We start from the raw sequence: 22174 nt of genomic DNA, 5'->3' as shown, positions 1-22174 counted from the left end.
CCACGACCTCTCCAGATCTTGAGAACCATGACAGTTTTTCTCTTTTTCACACAGGGCTATGTAGGTTTGTACTTTTTCCCCCATTATATTAAACACCTTCATTTAGAAACTGCATTTGTATTTACTTTTGTTGTCTTTTTCTAAATTTTGTTGATGATCTGAAACATTTAAGTGTGACAAACATAGAAAAAACAGGAAATCAGGAAGGGGGAAAAGACACCTTTTTACAGCACTGTATGTATGTAAATATGTGGCCTACAAAAGACATGTGGCCAAATGTGTGAAGTGGTTAAATGTTTGAATCACAGCAGGTCTTGGCGGTTGTTTTAACTTATAATCATTGCTGACCACTTCTGGTCTAATTGCCCGAGATACATTTTAAAAGTAAGTTAAATCAGGCTCTTAGTGTTAACACTGTACACTGTTTCCTGGAGGGGTTTATCTTAGTAAATCCCTCAGGATTATATTGCATTCACATAAAAAAAAACTTTACCTTTTTTGTTTTGCTGTTTTTCTCCCACACTACAGAAAAGAGGAAAGCCAACATCCTGGACAACCTGAACAACACTAATGGGACCATAATTGGCGTCACCTGTTGCATTGTCTTCATTCTCCTCATCATCTCTGTTATTGTCCAGATCAAGCAGCCACGCAAAAAGTATATCTTGCGACGTGAGGACTTTGACCCCACCATGTTCCAGGAGGTCTTTGAGCCACCTCACTATGAGCTGTGTACGTTACGGAGCGCCACCACACCCACAGCGGCCTCAGCAGACTTAGTCGACCTGGCTGAAGACTTTGAGAACTACCACGCCCTTCGCCGTGCCTCTTCCCGCTGCGTTCACGATCACCACTGTGGCTCCTCCTCCAACCCCGGCTCCGCGCACATATCCCAGCTGTCACTCAGTGCACGAGAGAGCCGGGGCAACTTGAGCGCCCGTGATGCTGCGGCTGCCACTCTGCTCACAGACCTTCCGCAGCCTTCCATGGCAGTGCGGCCGTTGTTGCCGGCCACGGGAAATCGCAGGAGCATCTTGGTCATGAAGCACAGCTACTCACAAGAGGCAGCAGACAATGGATGTGACCTGGACGACGACCTGGAAGAAGTTCCCACCACCAGCCACCGGCTTTCACGCCACGAAAAGGCAGTACAGCGGTCAGTATCCATAGATTTCTGATCAGGGAAGAGCAACAACCCCAGAGTTAACTATGGGGATGTTTTGAGATATATGTGGGATATTTACATTTATTTTTTGCATTCCTTTCATTTTAGCTTCCTATTTTCGTTTATTATTTTGATATTACAATAACCTTTATTTTTGCATTGATCCTTGTTATTTCCCCTTTTTCCTACATTAAAAACATTTTCTCAAAGGGCTGCAATACAAAGGACAAATATGTCTTTGTCCCGTCTTGCATGTTAATCCTTGAAAATGTAAAAAAAAAAAAAAAAAAAACCCTCTTCCAGCTAGCTTTTTATGAATGTTGATTCACAGCTTTCCTACTCTAAACTCTACTGTGCTTTGAGGTTTGTCAGAGATCTTTAAGAAGACACAGACCTCAATTTAGCAGATGATAACTCTGTAATCGTCTGGTTTGACAGTTTTCCACAAGGGCTTGAATCGGTGCCTCACAGAGATATTTAATTCACTGACATCTATTCAAATGAATGCAGTTTGCTATAAAATACGCATTTGTATTTCTAACTGTGATAACTGAAAAAAAAAAGATAACTTGTAATCTCTATCCAGTAGCACATTATTTTGGCATGAGCAAGATTTTCTATAGAAAAAAGATTTTACTCTGTACTTGTACCGTGACTGCTTGAAAAGCAACTGTATATGTTTACAAAATCACTATGTGAATCAGAGTACATTTGGTTTTGGGTTTTTTGGAGGAAAAACTTTAAAAATGCAAGGTTTTCCTGCATGCACTTTCTATGTGCTCTGTGCAGAGTGTTTCCAACTGAATTAATTTTCTACCAAGTCTGCATGCCTGGCTCTCAGACGCCATCAAAGCACTAATGACGTTTATTGCTGTTTTGTAGCACATTATGCATTTTGATCTCTCTATGCAAAAGGAGTTTGATATTAAATGAAAGAGCCATGATATTTCAGGTTCTGCCTCATTGGCTCTTTGAGCAAACATGAATCAGAGTACAACACCACTAGGGTCTAAGAGACAATCTCAAGGTAAGCACCCTTATCCAACAATCAACATCTTTATATGTTGTTGTGTATCCATCGTTTGCCCAGTTAATATATACTTTTATGTATTTTATTTTTCTGTGATTTTTTTTTTGTTTTGCGCAGGTTTATATTTTATTTTATTTTTTTATGTTTATGTTTGAATTGTTCATTTTCACCAAGATGGTTTTCTTGCTTGCAGCCATCTTGGCCGTGTTGAGTTTGTTTGAAGTCTTTGTGATGCTCAAGTTTACTGTATGTCCTCTTCCCCTTGAAGGCATACATTAAGTCACTCAGTGGATATTCATTAGCATGGACTTCTCCAATTTCATCTTTAGTTGGTGCTGGTATCAGTTAATATGTCTAACCCCTTCCCAGCTCTCCTTAGTTAGCCTACGGAAAATCATACTTCACTTAAGTTCACATAAAGGCCCAAAAGGGAAAAGCACACACTCAAATGTTTTTATTACAACATCACATTACATGCTTTAAAGGAGGCACATTGAGATGATGTAAATATCCTGTTAGTCTTTACTTATCACACACTCATAAAGAAGTCCTCTGTAGATTTGCATGATCAGTGGTAGTATTTGATTTTGTGTTTGGTTAATTGCGAAGCGTAGTGTTTATAGCTGTGTGTAACATTTGATGTGCGTATGCTCCTTAAATGTGCTTTCATGAAGTTGCAAAAAGCACCATATGAAACAACGATAGCAATGCATACATTTGAAATGTATGTAACTTTTCTGATTCATATTTGAATTTAATTGACAATTAAAGTTTCATTTGGTTTAAATGTGACTCAGCGATATATAAGATCATGCTTGCAGCTTCATGCCTGCGTAAGATGGAGTAGCCACATAAAATGCTACCCACTGTTTTGTCTTCTACTGTGAAAAAATGTGCTGTCCTGATATACATATGTGTGTTTGTGTGTGTGTGTGTGTGTGTCTGCTTATGTTCTGCATTATGTTGCATTGTCTCCATCATGTAGACTTCTTGAGAATAGTGCAATCCTGGATCAGTACGAACGGGCGTCACTGACATATGAAAAAACGGAGCGGAGATTTACACCAGCATGATGCTGCTGCTGCTGCTGATGATGATGATGAAGGGACAATTTGATGAAACAAACTAAATGTGCAAAGATGAACATGAAGACTAGATGAAACTGCTGCAGATGCAAAGTTTTGAAAATCGTCTCTTTGCTCTACGTTCGGTAGCCAGTGCAGATGTCTCACTGCAGAAGCTTTGGACCTTTACAACAAACATCATTCCTGAACTTTAGATTTGGGACATTTAGAAACATATGTGTCATCGTAGATTCTCAAGTGATCAGGAAATTTCAAGTTTATTTTAAGCATGTATTTTTTTGTAGCATACATGAGTTTGATAGCCAATTATAGGTGCTTGCGGTTTGTCAAATCTAGAAAGATTTACATTAGTCAAAATTGGAATTAAACTAATTACTAACCTAATTGAATTTAATTCTATTGGACAACTGTTTATTTGGTTAACAGCTCAAAGTCCAGTTTTATGACTCCTGCATGCTTCTTCTATACCCATTAAAGCATTAACATACTAACAACTGAGTATGAAAATAACGCATCTACTAACAATACTTAAGTCATACAGGAATAAGATGTGGGTTAAAAGGTGTTTTCAAAATAGATTAATTACACTGCATGTTATTGTGTGGCTGAATCATTACAAAGCAGAGCTCCAATTTCCAACATAATAAGTTCAACTTCTTAAATGTGCTAACTTTCCAATAAGCATTTTTCTTTAATTAATTTTTATTTATTTTTGGCAACTTTGATTCCTTCAAATCTGTCTAACTCCTAATTCTCTTACTTACTGTAGAAGCTTCATATCTTTGTATTAAAACAGGATTTTATACTAAGGCAAATTGAAAAAGTGAATGTTTTTACAGTTACTCGAGTTATCTTTCAGGGCTGATTTTACTGATGCTTTATAAAATAAATAACACTTAAGCTTCACCTTTCCTTTCCCTTTGTTTTATTGGCCTTTGGTCAGTAGTTCCTCTGTCCATTAAGCGTGTCCTCAATCTGTCAGCACACCTCGTTCTCCTCTCACAACCAATTAAATGTTGCTCCTTTTTTTTCTGCCTGACTTGCTTCTGAGGAAGCGCAGACTCAAACCGGAAGGATTTATTTCACCAAGCAGTACACTTCTTTTCAATCTCTGAGAGTTTAAATAATTCCGGGTAATCAAGGTATCTGACAGGCAAGTTAATTGACTTTTTGTGATGCGTTTATCCAACTCGATCAGAAGTGAAGGATTAGCCTTGCACTCGGATAACACTTGCTACTGGCAGGCTGGTTAATATAAGACGACGTGCACTATGTGGAGAGTAAAATAAGTGGATCTGAGCACAGTGACACATGCAACACATTTCTTACTCACTGTCATTGTGTCCTTACCTGTATTTGTGGGAATTTGAATTTACCATCTATGTGTTCATTATTTTTCTGTGTTTAGTGTCATTACTTACATTCATACTCTCCACTATTTTTTTTCCTTCCGCATACACACAGCCATACACATAAATATTCCTGCAAATAGCGAATAAAATGCTTTTCTTTTCTGTACACACATTTGCACTGCCTGGTCTGTGTGTTGTCTCTCTGCTTCACACGTCTGTCAACAGACATGTTCAGCACAGGTACCATATCCATGCTCTCTCTGTTTTGTGTCTTCTTTACTCTTTCTTTCTCTGAAAATGGACACACACACAAACACACACAGTCTCAAACTCATCCGCCGGTTTATAGATGGAGGCGGACACGCCGCTAATTAAGTAAGTCTGAATCAATTCGATCAAGCAGCAGCAGGAAGCAGATGAGAAAAGTGAAGGGCCCAGAGCGGACTTAAAGTAATAGTGTTTTCATTTCTCTGCAGATACATCAGACAGATGCATCATTCCTCTGCATCTTGCCAAGTTTGACAGCATTTGGAGCTAAGGTTTCTCTCCCATGTGCATCTTGAGTGAACTGTTGTTAAAGAGCAACTTTACCAATGTAGAGTGATGTTATGAGAAAATTCCTTAAATCAAGAAAAAAGAAAAAAAGAAAAAGGTTTGTGATGTATGAATCAAGTTTTTTTTTCTTCTTTGCTTTGGACTAGAGGTGCATTTGCTCCCCGCCGGTCTTGGATTGAGCCGCCACGGAGCGCTGATAACTTCAGATATGAGACTGAAAGTTTTTTTTCGTTTGTTTGTTTTTTTAAATTTAGAGTACCTTTAATGTAAAGTGATTCATGGAGGCAAAGAAAAAATGCAGAATCAGGTTTTTACATCATTTTAATGTAACCATGAAAATATAAAATTGCATATTTCAGCTGCTGATTTCACATATTTTCCTATTTTGGTGCCGTGTCTTTACAGTAGATAATCAGGTTGTTTGGTGGGGGGATGTGGTGAAGTGAAGAAGTGACTAATGTTAAACTGCATATATGGGTGCATACATGGTTGTCCCTGCCTTTCATCTAACATCCATTTCGTCTCATTTTTACTGATACTTTTACCGATTCGTTTTCAGTCTCCTGGTCAAAATTCATAGCATTGTGGTATTTTGTTTTTGTTTTTTGTTTTTTTATTCATGTGCATTTTTAACTGAAGACACATTAAGAAAATGCTGGACTGAATGTTTTCAATAAACTCATGTTTACTGATTTTTTTTTGTGATGACTTATTTAATAAATGAGTACAAACTGAATTAAGTATTATGTTTAGCATGATGTCATTATATATTTTTTGATACATTCTTATGATATTGATAATGGTATCCCATCAGATGTAGGGATGTTGTTTTTGTGTCTCCAGATGGTTGTTTATTGCACTGGATTTATGCTTGGGGTTGTTGTCAGGCATATTGTTTGAGTGATCACACACCTATATGATGATATTGCACAGTGTGGCAACCTGAGCCTTTAAAGTTTAGACAACAATTAGACAACATGCAGAAACTGCAAGGAAGTTCAACTACATCTTCAAACATTTTGAAGGACACACCCTACAATTTTATTTGTTGACACATTTGTTGGACATTTTAAGAACAGGTATCGGTTAGAAGATGAAATAAGCACATACGATACTCAATGAATAGTGTAATGGTGTAACTGTCTGGGAGCAGCAGATGCACCAAGGCCAGTAAGAGCCATTACGAATTTCAGTACTAAACTTTGGGACAAAAGTTTAAACCATCAAAGATTAACAGTGTCATTTGTACCATCGCCTATCAACCTTTTTAATTTGTATGGATGAAATTTAAGTTATATTTAGTTGTTTTTTGTATATATTGTTTGTTTAATGCTTTTTGTGTTTTGTTTTTAATCAAACAAGCTGCTGCACCACAAGTTTTCTCACTTCGGACAATAAAAGTAGGGGAAAATCTATGACTACAAAGCTACAATCAGTGATCTGTTCGTAGTATAAGTAATAATTGTTAGTAGTTAGCATGTGGTGTTTAAATGGGAGGCTGTAGTTCAGGAAGTAGAGGGCGCTGTCTGCGATACACACCCAGGGCTCAGTGTGTACGTCTCCCTCTTATCCTATGGCACTTATGGTAGGCACTAACCTTTATATATAAGCTGCATAGGATATATATAAACACCCAGCACGCCCCTGCGGGCGGTTTATCCTTCAAGCTCGGGTCCTCTACCAGAGGCCTGGGAGCTTGAGGGTCCTGCGCAGTATCTTAGCTGTTCCCAGGACTGCGCTCTTCTGGACAGAGATCTCCGATGTTGTTCCCGGGATCTGCTGGAGCCACTCGCCTAGCTTGGGAATCACCGCACCTAGTGCTCCGATTAACACGGGGACCACCGTTACCTTCACCCTCCACATCCTCTCGAGCTCTTCTCTGAGCCCTTGGTATTTCTCCAGCTTCTCGTGTTCCTTCTTCCTGATATTGCTGTCATTCGGAACCGCTACATCGATCACTACGGCCGACTTCTTCTGTTTGTCTACCACCACTATGTCCAGTTGGTTAGCCACCACCATTTTGTCTGTCTGTATCTGGAAGTCCCACAGGATCTTAGCTCGGTCATTCTCCACCACCCTTGGGGGCATCTCCCATTTTGACCTCGGGACTTCCAGGTTATACTCGGCACAGATGTTCCTGTACACTATGCCGGCCACTTGGTTATGGCGTTCCATGTATGCCTTGCCTGCTAGCATCTTGCACCCTGCTGTTATGTGCTGGATTGTCTCTGGGGCATCTTTACACAGCCTGCACCTGGGGTCTTGCCTGGTGTGATAGACCCCAGCCTCTATGGATCTTGTGCTCAGAGCTTGTTCTTGTGCTGCCATGATTAGTACCTCTGTGCTGTCTTTCAGTCCAGCTTTGTCCAGCCACTGGTAGGATTTCTGGATATCAGCCACCTCCTCTATCTGCCGGTGGTACATACCGTGCAGGGGCCTGTCCTTCCATGATGGTTCCTCGTCTCCCTCCTCTTTCTTGGGTTTCTGCTGCCTGAGGTATTCACTGAGCACTCAGTCAGTTGGGGCCATCTTCCCAATGTATTCTTGGATGTTCGTTGTCTCATCCTGGACTGACACTCACCAGTCCCCGGCCCCCTTCCTTCCGCTTAGCGTACAGCCTCAGGGTGCTGGACTTGGGGTGAAACCCTCCATGCATGGTAAGGAGCTTTCTTGTCTTTATGTCAGTGGCTTCTATCTCCTCCTTTGGCCAGCCTATTACCCCAGCAGGGTACCTGATCACGGGCAGGGCGTACGTGTTGATGGCCTGGATCTTGTTCTTACCATTCAGCTGACTCCTCAGGACTTGCCTGACCCTCTGCAGGTACTTGGTGGTTGCAGCTTTTCTAGCGGCCTCTTCATGGTTCCCATTCCCCTGTGGGATCCCCAAGTACTTGTAACTGTCCTCTATGTCTGCAATGTTGCCTTCTGGTAGTTCAATCCCCTCAGTTCTGACTACCTTCCCTCTCTTTGTTACCATCCGACTACACTTCTCCAGTCCGAACGACATTCCAATGTCATTGCTGTATAGCCTGGTAGTGTGGATCAGTGAATCGATGTCTCGTTCACTCTTGGCATACAGCTTGATGTCATCCATGTACAGGAGGTGGCTGACAACTGCTCCGTTCCGTAGTCGGTATCCGTAGCCAGTCTTGTTAATGATCTCACTGAGGGGGTTCAGGCCTATGCAGAACAGCAGCGGGGACAGAGCATCTTCTTGGTAGATCCCGCACTTGATGGTGACTTGTGCTATGGGCTTGGAGTTGGCCTCTAGTGTTGTACGCCACATCCCCATTGAGTTCCTGATGAAGGCTCTTAGGGTCCCATTGATCTTGTACAATTCTAGGCATTCCAGTATCCAGCTGTGGGGCATTGAGTCATAGGCCTTCTTGTAATCAATCCAGGCAGTGCACAGGTTGGTCAGTCTGGTCTTGCAGTCTCGGCTGATTGTTCTGTCTACCAGTAGCTGGTGTTTTGCACCTCTGGTATTCTTGCCAATTCCTTTCTGTGTCCCGCTCATGTATTGACCCATGTGCCTGTTCATCTTAGCCGATATGATGCCTGACAGGAGCTTCCATGTAGTACTGAGGCAGGTTATTGGTCGGTAGTTGGAGGGGACCGGTCCCTTCTTGGGGTCCTTGGGGATCAGGACCGTCCGGCCTTCAGTTAGCCATTCCGGGTGTCTCTCGTTAACTAGCAGCTGGTTCATTTGTGCTGCCAGACGCTCGTGGAGTGCAGTCAGCTTCTTCAGCCAGTAGGCGTGAACCATGTCGGGCCCTGGTGCTGTCCAACTCTTCATACTGGAGACCCTTTCTTGGATATCTGCCACTGTGATGGTTACTGGACCCTGTTCAGGGAGGTCGCTGTGGTCTGCCCTCAGATCCTCTAGCCACTGAGCATTGCCGTTATGGGTTGCATCCTTCTCCCATATGCTCTTCCAGTATTGCTCCGTCTCCAGCCTTGGTGGTGCTGTCCTCTTATTGTTCCCTTGCCACTGAGAGTACACCTTTGCTGGTTCTGTGGAGAACAGCTGGTTTATTCTCCTGCCTTCTATCTCTCTGGTGTACCTCATCAAGCGGCTGGCCAAGGCTGTGAGTCTTTGCTTGGCAGTTTCCAAGGCCTCAGGTATGGACAGCTTGCTGTATTTCTTAGGCACCTTATTTGTCGCACCTTTCTGCAACTCCGTTAGTTGGCTAACCTCCCTCCATGCTACTTTGATCTTGCCCTCTAGCCTCCTTCTCCATGGAGGGTACTGCCCCTTGTGGCTGTTCAACTTGTAGCCAAGCATCTCACTGATCACTGCTGCCGTATTGTAGATCAGCTTGTTAGTGTCGGTAATCGTGGTTGTAGGTATTGCCCGTAGTGCTGCATTAACATCATCTAGCAGACCTTCTGAGGGTACTTCACGACATCTTGGTAACCGGCTACGGTGGATCCAGGTTTCAAGCTTGGCCATGATCCTATTTTTCAGGTCAGTTCCTCTTGCACTCAACGATCCTTCTCCTATCGCACTTGGGGCTATGTACCCAATCTCGGGTGGGGGTGATGATATCGCCCCCCTGACCTGGCGTCCTGACTCCTCCTTGCCGTAGCATTTGTGTTGTACCTCGTCAATCTCTAGCTGTGAGAGCAGTCCCTTCTTTCGAATGTTGGAACACTGAGCTACTAGTTGTTTCGCCGTCATTGTGGATGTTGGGTATCGAAGAATCCATAGGTCCCTCATCCTATTCATGTAGCCCCTTCCGCCGGGGTTACTTGCGTAGTAGCATTCCAAAAACGCCCTGTTTTCGTCTCTTGCCCACCGATGCCTTCTTGTTCCAGTAGCCCACTTTTCGTCAGGGTGCCCTGGTTCCTCAAAACCTGACGCGGACCTTGTTGATCCGGGCGATCAACAATATACCATCTTCATCCGCTTTGTCCGGGGCCGGGTCGCGGGGGCAGCAGCCTAAGCAAAGAGGCCCAGACCTCCCTCTCCCCAGCCACCTCCTCCAGCTTATCCGGGGGAATACCAAGGCGTTCCCAGGCCAGCCGAGAGATATAATCTCTCCAGCGTGTCCTGGGTCCGCCCCGGGGCCTCCTCCCGGTGGGACATGCCTGGAACACCTCACCCAGGAGGTGCCCAGGGGGCATCCTTGTCAGATGCCCGAACCACCTCAGCTGGCTCCTTTCGATGTGGAGCAGCAGCTGCTCTACTCTGAGCCCCTCCCGGATGGCCGAACTTCTCACCCTATCTCTAAGGGAGAGGCCAGCCACCCTTCGGAGGAAGCTCATTTCTGCCGCTTGTATCCGCGATCTCGTTCTTTCGGTCACTACCCACAGCTGGTGGCCATAGGTGAGGGTAGGGACGTAGATCGACCGGTAAATTGAGAGCTTCGCTTTTACACTCAGCTCCCTCTTCACCACGACGGACCGGTGCAGCGTCCGCATTACTGCAGCTGCAGCCCCAATCCGTCTGTCGATCTCCGGCTCCCTTCTCCCATCACTCGCGAACAAGACCCCGAGATACTTGAACTCCTCCACTTGGGGCAGGAACTCATCCCCGACCCGGAGTGGGCACTCCACCCTTTTCCGGCTGAGAACCATGGCCTCAGATTTGGAGGTGCTGATCCTCATTCCCGCTGCTTCACACTCGGCTGCGAACCGTTCCAGTGCGAGCTGGAGGCCCTCACCCGATGAAGCCAACAGAACCACATCATCTGCAAAAATCAGAGATGAGATTCTGAGGCCACCAAAGCGAAAGCCCTCCGCCACTTGGCTGCGCCTAGAAATCCTGTCCATAAAAATTATGAACAGAACCGGAGACAAAGGGCAGCCCTGGCGGAGCCCATCACCCACCGGGAACGAGTCCGACTTATTGCCGGCAATGCGAACCAAGCTCTTGCAACGGTTGTATAGGGATCGAATGGCCCGTAGCAATGGGCCAGACACCCCATATTCCCGCAACACCTCCCACAGGACACCCCGAGGGACACGGTCGAATGCCTTCTCCAAGTCCACAAAACACATGTAGACTGGTTGGGCAAACTCCCATGCACCCTCAAGTATCCTGGAGAGGATAAAGAGCTGGTCCAGTGTTCCGCGACCAGGACGAAAACCGCATTGTTCCTCCTGTATCCAAGGTTCGACTAACGGACGAACTCTCCTTTCCAGCACCCTAGCATAGACTTTCCCAGGGAGGCTGAGGAGTGTGATCCCCCTGTAGTTGGAACACACCCTCCGGTCCCCTTTCTTAAAGATGGGGACCACCACCCCGGTCTGCCAGTCCACAGGTACTGCCCCTGATCTCCACGCAACATTGCAGAGGCGTGTCAACCAGGACAGCCCTACAACGTCCAGAGCCTTCAGGAACTCGGGGCGGACCTCATCAACACCAGGGGCTCTGCCACCAAGGAGTTGTTTAACTGCCTCAGTGACCTCGCCCCCGGAAATTGGCGGGTCATTCCCCTCATCCCCAGACTCTGCTTCCTCCTCGGAAGACGTGTCAGTGGGATTAAGGAGGTCCTCGAAGTATTCCTTCCACCGCCTGACAATTTTCTCAGTCGACCTCAGCAGCGCTCCGCCAGCACTATACACAGTGCAGGTAGAGCACCGCTTTCCCCTCCTGAGACGTCTGACGGTTTGCCAGAATCTCTTCGAGGCAGTCCGAAAGTCTTTTTCCATGGCCTCTCCGAACTCCTCCCACACCCGAGTTTTTGCTTCAGCCACTGCCCGAGCCGCATTCCGCTTGGCCTGTCGATACCTGTCGGCTGCCTCCGGAGTCCCACAGGCTAACCAAGCCCGATAGGACTCCTTCTTCAGCCTAGTGGCTCCCTTCACCTCTGGTGTCCACCATTTGGTTCAGGGATTACCACCACGGCAGGCACCAACCACCTTGCGGCCGCAGCTCAATGCAGCAGCTTCAGCAATGGAGACGCTGAACATGGTCCATTCGGACTCAATGTCCCCAGTCTCCCTCGGAATGCTGTTGAAGCTCTGCCGGAGGTGTGCGTTGAAGATCTCGCGGACTGGGGCCTCTGCTAGACATTCCCAGCACACCCTCTCATATATACATATATATATATACATATATATATACATATATATATATACATATATATATACATATATATATACATATATATATATACACATATATATACATATATATATATATACATATATATACACATATATATACATATATATACACACATATATACACACATATATATATATATACACACATATATATATATATATATATATACACACATATATATATATATATATATATACACACATATATATATATATATATACACACATATATATATATATATATACACACATATATATATATATATATACACACATATATATATATATATATACACACATATATATATATATATATACACACATATATATATATATATATATATATATATATATATATATATATATATATATATATACACACATATATATATATATATATATATACACACACATATATATATATATATATATAGTGAAACAGTGTTTGGTGAAGCAGTGTTTGGGTCATTACTCAAAAAGAAGTAATGTATTACACTTTATTTGTCACTTTTCATAAAAGTAATGGAGTACATTAATTAAATACTTGCCAGAGAACGTAATTTGTTACACTACTTATTACATAACTTTCTCAGTACTCTCTCAAATGACCTGAAAAGCATGGTCACATAATTACCGGTTAACACACGCACTATCTTTCTTTTAGTTTTTAGGTGTAAACAAAGCCAAAAATACAAAGAAAAGATGAAAACCAGCACAGAGAGACTTCAAAAGGATCTTCCCTGTAATTGTACTGTAAAATATGAACAGGAAGAAACTGAGGCTACTAGGCAGAATGCACATCACTACTTTGTTACCTGTAGAAGTTTAGGGTCTGGGTGCTGGGCCGGGTTTAGCAAACACTCAGTTTCAAAATCTTTCTGGGTTCTTGGGTTCTGGTCTTTGCGTTACCATGTTGTCTGTTCAGATGCTTCTAAAGAGCCAAAGTTGTATTAGCAGTATATTGCTCTTGTTTCTATCTTGGATGCAGTTTGCACTTTACCATCACACACTTGTCCTTTTGAAAATGAAAGTAATGTCCACATCTCCACTCCTTAAAAGCTGTATTGCTATATTGCTCCACAACTTTGTCCTCTCACATGAACTGAAATCGCCTGATTGTAGCCAGAGTGTGGCGAAAGATAAAAGCATGTTTGATTGATGTTAATTTTTTCTTTCTATCTGCCCGATGTGAACTGAAGAGCCTTTTTTAACATAAGTAACGACACAATTAGTGCTGATTAAGCATTGACAGTATTGAGATGCTATTTTTATTCTGTACATTTTTCGCTTATTATCTCCTTCAACAGCGCTCAACTTAGAAAAACACCATTAGATTTTTCTTCTTTTAGACATGTGTGGTTCTATTTCTGTCATTTCTAACTTTTAGATTTTTTTAAAGATTCAACTTTATTCAACAAAAATGTATAATGTATTTCAATTGGCAGACTCTTCAAATTCTCATTCAATGTACTCCTCTTTCAACTGCTTCTACATATGTGCACCTAAAGACACCATTCAAACTTTAAAACGAAGCCAAGACATTGAACTATTCAGCTTTTAATTATCTTTTCAATATCTTTTATAGTTTTTCTTCACTTCCAGTTTAAGATCCATGCTTTCTTCACCAGTTTCATATTTTTTAATGGGTGTCTTTGTTTCAGTGAGTAGACCAACTGCCACAGTGGCAGAAACCTATGACATTATTTTTGTGCCTCGATTCTGAGCGCACGTTAAAAAAAAATTGTAAGCGCAAATGTTGGATTTTGAGGAGAACGTTTTTTTAAGAGAAGAAAAGTTTAATTTGAGCTAACAAAATTCATTTCTGCGTGCAATAAATGTATTTCAGTGTTTGCTATTATCCATATACACACACAATAACAGCCCCTCTTGCTCAGTTGTTGGCATTTGCTCTTGCTCCTTCCGGAAACACGGTCCAGAATGTAGCTAAATCCAGTGGAGTGGTTTGGTTTAAACTAGATTAAAACCAACAATGGTCTTAAAATATATATATTAAAATAAAATAATAAAAAATACTAACCGAAAATGGACTTAGCTACATTCTGGACCGTGTTTCCGGAATGCAGTAGCTAGCGAGCTGATTGGAGACTGTAACAGCGAATCAGAATTTTTGCATCCAAGTCTGTGATTGGTTCTGTGGCACACTTATAACGGTATGCACGGAGCAGAGATGTTGTGAGCGCGAATGACACACTGAGAGCAGATGTCTGTCAGCACACAGAGCAGAGATCTGAGCAAGAGCAAATGCCAACAACTGAACGAGATGAGTCAATGTCCCTGACATGGATCCTGGAATGGCTAGAACTGTACAAGATCAACAGGACCGAAAGAACCTTCATCACAAAATCAGTGGGGGGTGCAGGGAACAACACTAGAGGCTAATTTAACGCCAGGAGAACAGTCGCCATCAACTGCAGGATCTACCGAGGAGATGTTCTGTTCCAACTGCTGTTTTTCATTGGCCTCAACCCACTCAGTAAAATCATTAACAAGACAGGCTACACACACGAGCCAACTTTTAGGAAAAAGATTTGAAATGTTCAGTGTATGCAACGAAACCCAAACCCTGATCGAATAGAAGACACTTTATTGGACATTGTAAGACCAAAGACAAGAAGAATGCAATGTATGCAGCAAAACCTTGATCCCCAGGAAGGGACCTCATTGGCCGCTGTCCGCCCTAACTCAAGAGCGATGCAGCAAACCCAAACCTAAGAGGGAAAAACCGGGCACCAAATGAGGTGATTCCATCTGACGCTGCCAAGCCAAAGGGTGAAAATAAGAAGAAAATGCAGAAAAATGCAAAACCAAACCCCAGAGCCAGAAGCCCTAGACCCAATCAAGGGCCTTGGCCACATCAGTCCAATGCCCACTTTAAACCCAATAATGGGCCTGGGCAACATTGACGCAATCCACAGTTTTTACCGAATCAAGGGCCTCTGCAACATCAGCCTAATCATGACCTTAGAACCAATGATGGGCCATCTCAACCACAGCCTAATCCTCACTTAATACCAAATGATGGCAGACATCCATATAATGAGACTGATGAAGTGGGTGCGCTGAGATTCCTCCTGCAGGAGGCTCAGCACATGTGTAAAACCAATCTTTACAAAATGACAGCTGCAAACCACAAACCTAAAACACAGAATGATTGGCTTCGCCTGCAGCTAAAGTGCTGCAGAGAAAATGCTGAAAAAAAACATTCTTGAGCTCCAACAACAATTGGAACAGGCTTGCAGAAACAGACCCGAGGAGAACTTCACCCCTGTGGTGAATGCAGCTCCTGTTAAAGACGACAACACAGCTGTGACAGCTGCAGAGCTGAGTGTGGACGCTTCAACACAAATTACAGAAGTTCCACACACAGACTCTACAGACATGAAAACCGTTCGAGTAGCTGATTTGGAGGCCCAAGTAAAAAACAGCAGGAAGAGATCGAACAACTCCGTGAGAAAATCCTCAAAACTCAGAAAACTCTAGAAGAGGAAGTTGCAAAGCGCAAATAACAGGAACAAAGAACCCACTGTGAGTACGCCAAACTCAAAGCCAAACTCAAAGCCAAATAGAGACAACACATCAGTCAAGTTCAGAAAAAGAGGCCAGCGTTAACAATCCAGAAAATTCTCCAGCCCAAGCCGAGACACTCCAGGAGAATCAGCAAGAAAAAGAGGAGGCCAGTTCTACCAAACGAGAAAATCCAGAGGCCCGAGATGACAACATGCCAGAAGAAAAACTAAAAAAGAAAAAGAAGTGCAACTGGTTTTTGAGACCATTCACTTAATTGACTTCACAGTAATATACAACAAAATATTAACAGTTACTTAAAGTGCCTAAACATGCATTTTAAGCATATTTGCTTAAATATTTTGTTGTGTACAAAGTTTTCATCGGCTCCACCCCCCCCCCCAAACCAGCCACGGCAGATGGCCGCCCCTCCCTGAACCTTTTAAAAGGTCGTTTTTCCTCCCTACTGCCGCCACGTGCTTGCTCATAGGGGATTGTTGGGTTTTTTTCTTTAATTCAGTTCAGTTTAATCCATTTATATGTAAATACCGTTGAATTGAATTGAACTGAATTAAAGATTTTTAGGAGACAGAGTCACTGAGTGAACCAGGTTATTATAACATCTTACCCATAAAAAATTACGATTGACCAGTTAAATAAAAAATTTGATTTACCAAAACATCTGAAGTGTGAACATTTAATTTTGTCTCATTTAAAACATATTAAAATGTCAAATTACAACAATCATAATAATAACAACATATTAACAGCAGAAATAAAAATGTTTACATTCTGCTTGAAAGCATTGTTCTTTGAATGATATCCACTGTATCTATGCTGTTGATGCCTTTTGAAAGCATTTCTAATAGCATCTATCAAGTAATATGCCTTGCTCAGTGGTTCATGGAAGTATTAACAGTTTTGGTAACTTCTTTGTAAATAGAAATTCTACAGTCTTATACTAGTAAACACTTTTGCTACATGCAGAAGACAGGTATAGTCAGCTGAGTATCCAGCCATTATTATGAACGTTTTCTCTTTGGCATCCACAGATGCAACAGCTCATAACAAAACGGTGCAAACACAGGTGAATCCACGTAAATATACTTTTATATCTGAAAGTCCTGAAGAGAACAGTGTTATGTAAACAAGTAGGAAATTAGTTGTTGGTTGATAATTTCTTTGTTGTAAGAATGATTTGTGGCAATAAATCTTACACCATTGGGAAGCCTGTTTATTTCCCTTTCAATAGTGACAAGTTTACAAGTAAAATGTTTTTATGGATTTGAAAGACAGACTTTGAAAAGGAAGCTCTTCAACTGGTGGAACATCAGGCATTGACAGGCTTTCAGAAGGAGGTTCTTCACTGGGAGGAACATCAGACATTGGTGGAAGCTCAGAAGGGGGCTTGAAGTTCTTGCATATGTGGTTCTTTGCTACATCAGCAATTGTAGTGAGCAGCTCTGATGCAAAGTTTGCAAGGTTGGTAAGTAGAATTTCTGGAGGATGTTTCTGTCTGATCTCCCTCAGAATGCTCTGGACTATGTTATCTCTGACAGAGCGGGACAGGTGGCCTGCTATCCATCGCTGTAAGAGTTTTGGTGACACAATCCAAAGTGGCCTTTGTGACACTGGTGGAGAGTATGCTCAAACTCTAGGAGGCCATGTTCAAGAGGGGGCAAGTAGGAAGCTCCCAGAAGCCCTGCAAGGTGTGGGGAACTACCTCTATAACCACTTGCAGTGAGCAGATTGGAGCTATGCTCTTCCTGCTGCTTCTCTTTAAGAATCTCAATGTAATTTCTCACCATGCTGAGGAGTTTAGTTGTTCTGTAGAAAAATGTTATGATAATGATATTTTAAACATATTTAAAGCATCACAGAAACTGTAGCTGGACTGTTAATAATTGTCAGATGTAACTCACTGAAATTTAGGAGGAATGAACTCTGGAAATTTAAGGAGCATCCAGGCAAGAAATTCCTTGTCCCTCATTTTATTAACGACATTTACTGCCCACACCTGAAACACAAAACACATTTACAGTGTAGTTTTGTTTAGATGTTATGTGAACAAAATAAATAAACCTCCAAGTTACAAGTCTTGTGAGTTTTCTAGTCTCACCAGTTTCAGAAGAGGTTTGGCTTCTTTGTCTCCAAAATCCCCCAATTCAAACTCCCAAAGCCTTCAAAGGAAAATAAACAGAGGCTTTCTCTCAGCATTTACACTTCATCACAAACAGACTGTCAGGTTTGAGGTGGATGGTCAGTATCACAATAACTCACTGCTCTCTGAGTGTCTGTTTGCTCTTCTCCACCAGAAAAATCTCTCAGGTCTTCAGCAGTGATGTGTGGGATTTTGCTTTCCTGCTGAAGACTGAGGAACTCCATCATTGCAATCTAAAAATAAAAGGAGACATTTAAACATCACCACTCTCAGGTCCTGAGAAATCACCTGATATTTTACATGAGCTTTGGTTTGGATGGATCTCAGTCTTAACTGAGCCCTGTAGCCTGGAAGATGCCAGCAGTGTTGTTCGACATGAACAGCACCTGTCAAAGAAATAAGAAGTTACCGATTGTTACTTAAGTTGATTCTCAGTCTGTCAGCTTTTAAAACTACGTCAAATTCTTTAAACTGCTAAAATGCAGAAGAAGGAAAAAACCTGTCATATACCCTGATGGGTTTGTAGATTCCTCTACTTGCTTCAGTTGAAATGTAGTTCTTGTGTCACAGTCGGGAACACAAACTGTCAAATACCGTCCAAATTGTGTAAATTGTGTAATGCGAAATGCAGAAATGAAAAAACTCTGAGCTCGATGGTTTCTGTTGTACAGATGAGCTGTTTTTAAAGTCTGATTAAATTAAATTAAATTAAAGTCAGATTTATTTTTATTTTATTTCATTTATTTAATATTTATTTAATGCAGAATTCTAGAACGGTCACCATGGAAATACTTGATGCAAGTTTCATGTTATAAAATTAAAAGAAAACACTTTATCTACATTACACTAAACTTTATTATCATATAAGTAGATAAGTGAAGGCTACAGGCGTCCTTAAGTCACTCCTGTGAAAAGATGCAACATGGTGAATCAGAAAAGACAGAAAGTTACTCTGCAGCATCGTGTCCTTTTATATTATTTGCCTGCTTATCTCCATTTTCTTACTGTAGATGTGAACATGAGCAGTAAAACAATGGTGGAGGGGACTAATGCATACATTTGAAGGCTGACAGCATGTAAACTGGCCCTTTAAACAGTCCAGAGGGAGAAATCTCTGTGTAATCTGTAGAGTCTAAAGCACAATAATAATAGCACCCTAAATAATGAGGTCATTAATTACTAGGATACCTACTGTTGGAGTCAAATTGTTAAATGTTGTCATTGTGTTACTTAAATTTGTAAGTCTTAGTTCAAACTATAGGATCAAAGACATTCCTTTGTCTCATACCACCTCTCCAGCCACTCTGTTGGTGGGGGAGGCTGAGGTGTTTTATTATAGGCGCATCCTATCTGGAAGTTCTGTTTCTTGTGTGGTAAGCTTCCTGCTTTTATTACCCTTTTGGTGAGCAGGAGGTCACACAAACGCACCCCGAAACACATTCTCACACTCACATACCTATACACACACACAAACACATTCTCACACATACATGCATACACACACAGTGCCTTGTCTTTTGTAACCATAGGGGGGGTTTTACAATGGGAGGTGCTTGTGTGTACTGTAACTGCCTGTGGAAACGCAGACCCAACACCTACTGCCATGTTTTTTTTTAGTAATATATCTCTCATGTTTTCTTAGTAATGTGTCTCACATTACTGATGTTAGAGAGGCCTTGTTATGTTTCACGGGAGTTCAGGAGTGAGTGATGAAAGTGATGCTACACCACCACTCTGCCTCTGGACTAGTGGGTTGCTGCTCTATGAGCTCAGCAGGAGGAGTTGAACCCACAGTGGTTCCCTGGTGGGTAGGAACATCATACTTCAGGTTCAATATTATAGTTACGTTCTTGATGGTCTGAACCTCAGACAGGAACTGGTCAGGACAACTGACTCAGTTTTTTCAAGTTCTGTTACAGAAAGAGAACTAAAACAGCAACACCTACACCTCTACCTGACCACACAATGTTAATGATTTGTCTTTTCAGTGTTGCTATAATATTTTCGGTTGCTAAATACAGCTAAAAGCAGAAAATTCATTGTTGAAAAATCAACACAACCCGACTTACGAAATAAATTCGTTCCCGAGGGTCTTTCGTAAGTCGAAAATTTTCGTAAGTCTAAGCACCCATCGCGCCTTTTGAGTGAACGATAAGCTATAGGCTAATTGCTAACTGCAACAACAATCCGGTCGTTAAGTCTGACGTCACTAGCCATGTCTGGGCCTAAACTCCGCTGCAGGTCCATATATCAAACGATGACTATGGCATTACTGAGAGTTGAAAAACTGTCTAAAGTATTTCATCTTTAATAAAATGATCAGCATTCTGCTCTACCAGGTGTAACAATTGAGTTTAACATCCAGGCATCCATGAAAACGGAAGTTATGACATTTAACGGAGTTAGAAGTTAGCAGGAAGTTAGCTCGCTAGCTTCTATCTAAATACAATATAGCATGTCCTGACTGCGGGGTTTTGGAAACAAATTAAAACGTACAGCTCTGCTATCACTTCCAACATAAATGAAGACAGAAAACTAAACAGCAGTGACGTTTGTAGGCTTACTGAAGTTTGGCTAGCTGGTATATAATGATGTGCTACGTGACCGCTAGCGACACAGCTATGTTAGCATAATATAAACAAGCTAACTTTTTTTCCCACTCGATAAAAGTTAACGTGAGTGTTCTCGGTGGTCAGGAACAAATGTAATCGCATGGCAGGATGCTGTAAAAGGACCAAACTTCAGCCAGGAGAACAACTGAGATAATCCATCCACAATACGAGGTTAGTCATTCATATACTGCTGCATGGGCTGGGCTGTAGTTACATCCTAAGGTTTTAAAAACTGAGCTTAAATAAATGATTAGCGGTAATAAAAGCCGAGGGAGGTCAACAGTGATCACTGACTGTTTTAGGAGCTTTTTGAGATTAAATAGAAGAAAATACAAAACATTAAACATGTTAACAACACAAAAGCCATATTAAACGCAGACTACTTTAGGCCTGGAAGTAGGATTCGTCACGTCATCACTTAATGACCGGATACGTTGTTCAAGTGGAACAGCAATGCGCAAGTACGAAAGCCAAGGGGGTTGTCACATGATTTGGAAGGCATTGTGGGAATTGTGGGCATTGTGGGCTCAGCCAATAAGAGCCAGTGGATTTTGTTACACGGGCATTTTGCCGTACCACAGGCAGAAATATTGCCGTTAAGTGCCTTCGTAACTTGATTTTTTCATTAAATGGGGTATTTGTAAGTTGGGGTTCCACTGTACTAAAGTTCCCCAAACAGTCTACAAAGGTTTTTTTTCTGTCCACCAAAGTAAATATGATTCAAGAGATTTTTGTAAATTCACTTGTCCAAAAAGCAAATAAAAAGATCAAACAAAAGATATACTGAACGACAGTCAGCATTACCAGAGTTAGCAGAGCTACTGTAGCTTGGTTTATAGATTTGAATTAGGAGGGATGAAAAAGTGAATTCACTTGACTGGAATCTGCAATCTACTGACTTCTAATGGTGAGATTTTACAAGCTCTAACTTTAATGATACTTAAACAATAGGCCAGGCACGACATTGCTTTTGCCTGAGCCTGTTCAGCCAGCTATGGAACGCCAGGACTGCCATAATGAATTAATTAAATACACCATTAAATAATTAATTAAATGTGGCAATAATTAATTAAAATTGGAATTAATTAATTAAATAAATAGTTATGACACATGTAATTAATTAATTATTGACACATTTAATTAATTATTTATGTATTTCACATTTTAATTAATTATTGACACATTTAATTAATTAATTATTGACACATTTAATTAATTATTTATGTATTTCACATTTTAATTAATTATTGACACATTTAATTAATTATTTATGTATTTCACATTTTAATTAATTATTGACACATTTAATTAATTAATTATTGACACATTTAATTAATTATTTATGTATTTCACATTTTAATTAATTATTGACACATTTAATTAATTATTGACACATTTAATTAATTATTGACACATTTAATTAATTATTTAATGATATATTTATTTATTTCATTTTGGCAGTCCTGACGCCTGGCTCTCATCATGAAATAATTTTATCTGTCAGCCTCACCCATCAAACTCAGGGGGCGGGGTTAACGCTGATCGAGTCAAAACCATTGTTTTGGCCTGGTGGCCATTGTTTCTAGCACACAACAACCGGCATGTGGAAGCTAAC

General features: G+C 41.5%; 1 protein-coding gene and 1 long non-coding RNA gene across 9 annotated transcripts in view; one reads left to right on the top strand and one right to left on the bottom strand.

The window, feature by feature from the left end:
- The window catches only part of neto1l (neuropilin (NRP) and tolloid (TLL)-like 1, like), a 72905-nt gene extending 67025 nt beyond the window's left edge, over positions 1 to 5880 (top strand). The window contains exons 10-13 of one of the 8 annotated variants that reach the window (XR_013911273.1): positions 529 to 1156; positions 2118 to 2192; positions 4956 to 5007; positions 5109 to 5880. Coding sequence is in view for 6 of the 8 variants with exons in the window: in XM_080305974.1 (XP_080162100.1) it covers positions 529 to 1156; positions 3181 to 3268 (716 nt within the window). In the remaining 2 variants the exon portion in view is untranslated. Of the gene's footprint in view, positions 1 to 528; positions 1157 to 2117 lie in introns of all 8 variants that reach the window. The other 7 variants (XR_013911272.1, XM_026179454.2, XM_080305976.1 and 4 more) reach the window with 7 other exon arrangements.
- Positions 5881 to 16482: 10602 nt separating this feature from the next.
- On the bottom strand, positions 16483 to 19410 carry LOC113029300 (uncharacterized). Its single transcript, XR_013911271.1, has 4 exons — positions 18067 to 19410; positions 17906 to 17966; positions 17709 to 17803; positions 16483 to 17613 (listed from the first exon to the last, which is right to left on the bottom strand). It is a non-coding gene; the product is annotated as an uncharacterized LOC113029300 (long non-coding RNA).
- Between the last annotated feature and the right edge of the window lie 2764 nt (positions 19411 to 22174).

This window comes from Astatotilapia calliptera, chromosome 9, assembly GCF_964374335.1.
Source record: "Astatotilapia calliptera chromosome 9, fAstCal68.1, whole genome shotgun sequence".
In the NCBI taxonomy this organism is placed as follows: Eukaryota; Metazoa; Chordata; class Actinopteri; order Cichliformes; family Cichlidae; genus Astatotilapia; species Astatotilapia calliptera.
The sequence above is the reverse complement of the archived record's forward strand: the minus strand, read 5'-3'. Positions and strand labels throughout refer to the sequence as shown.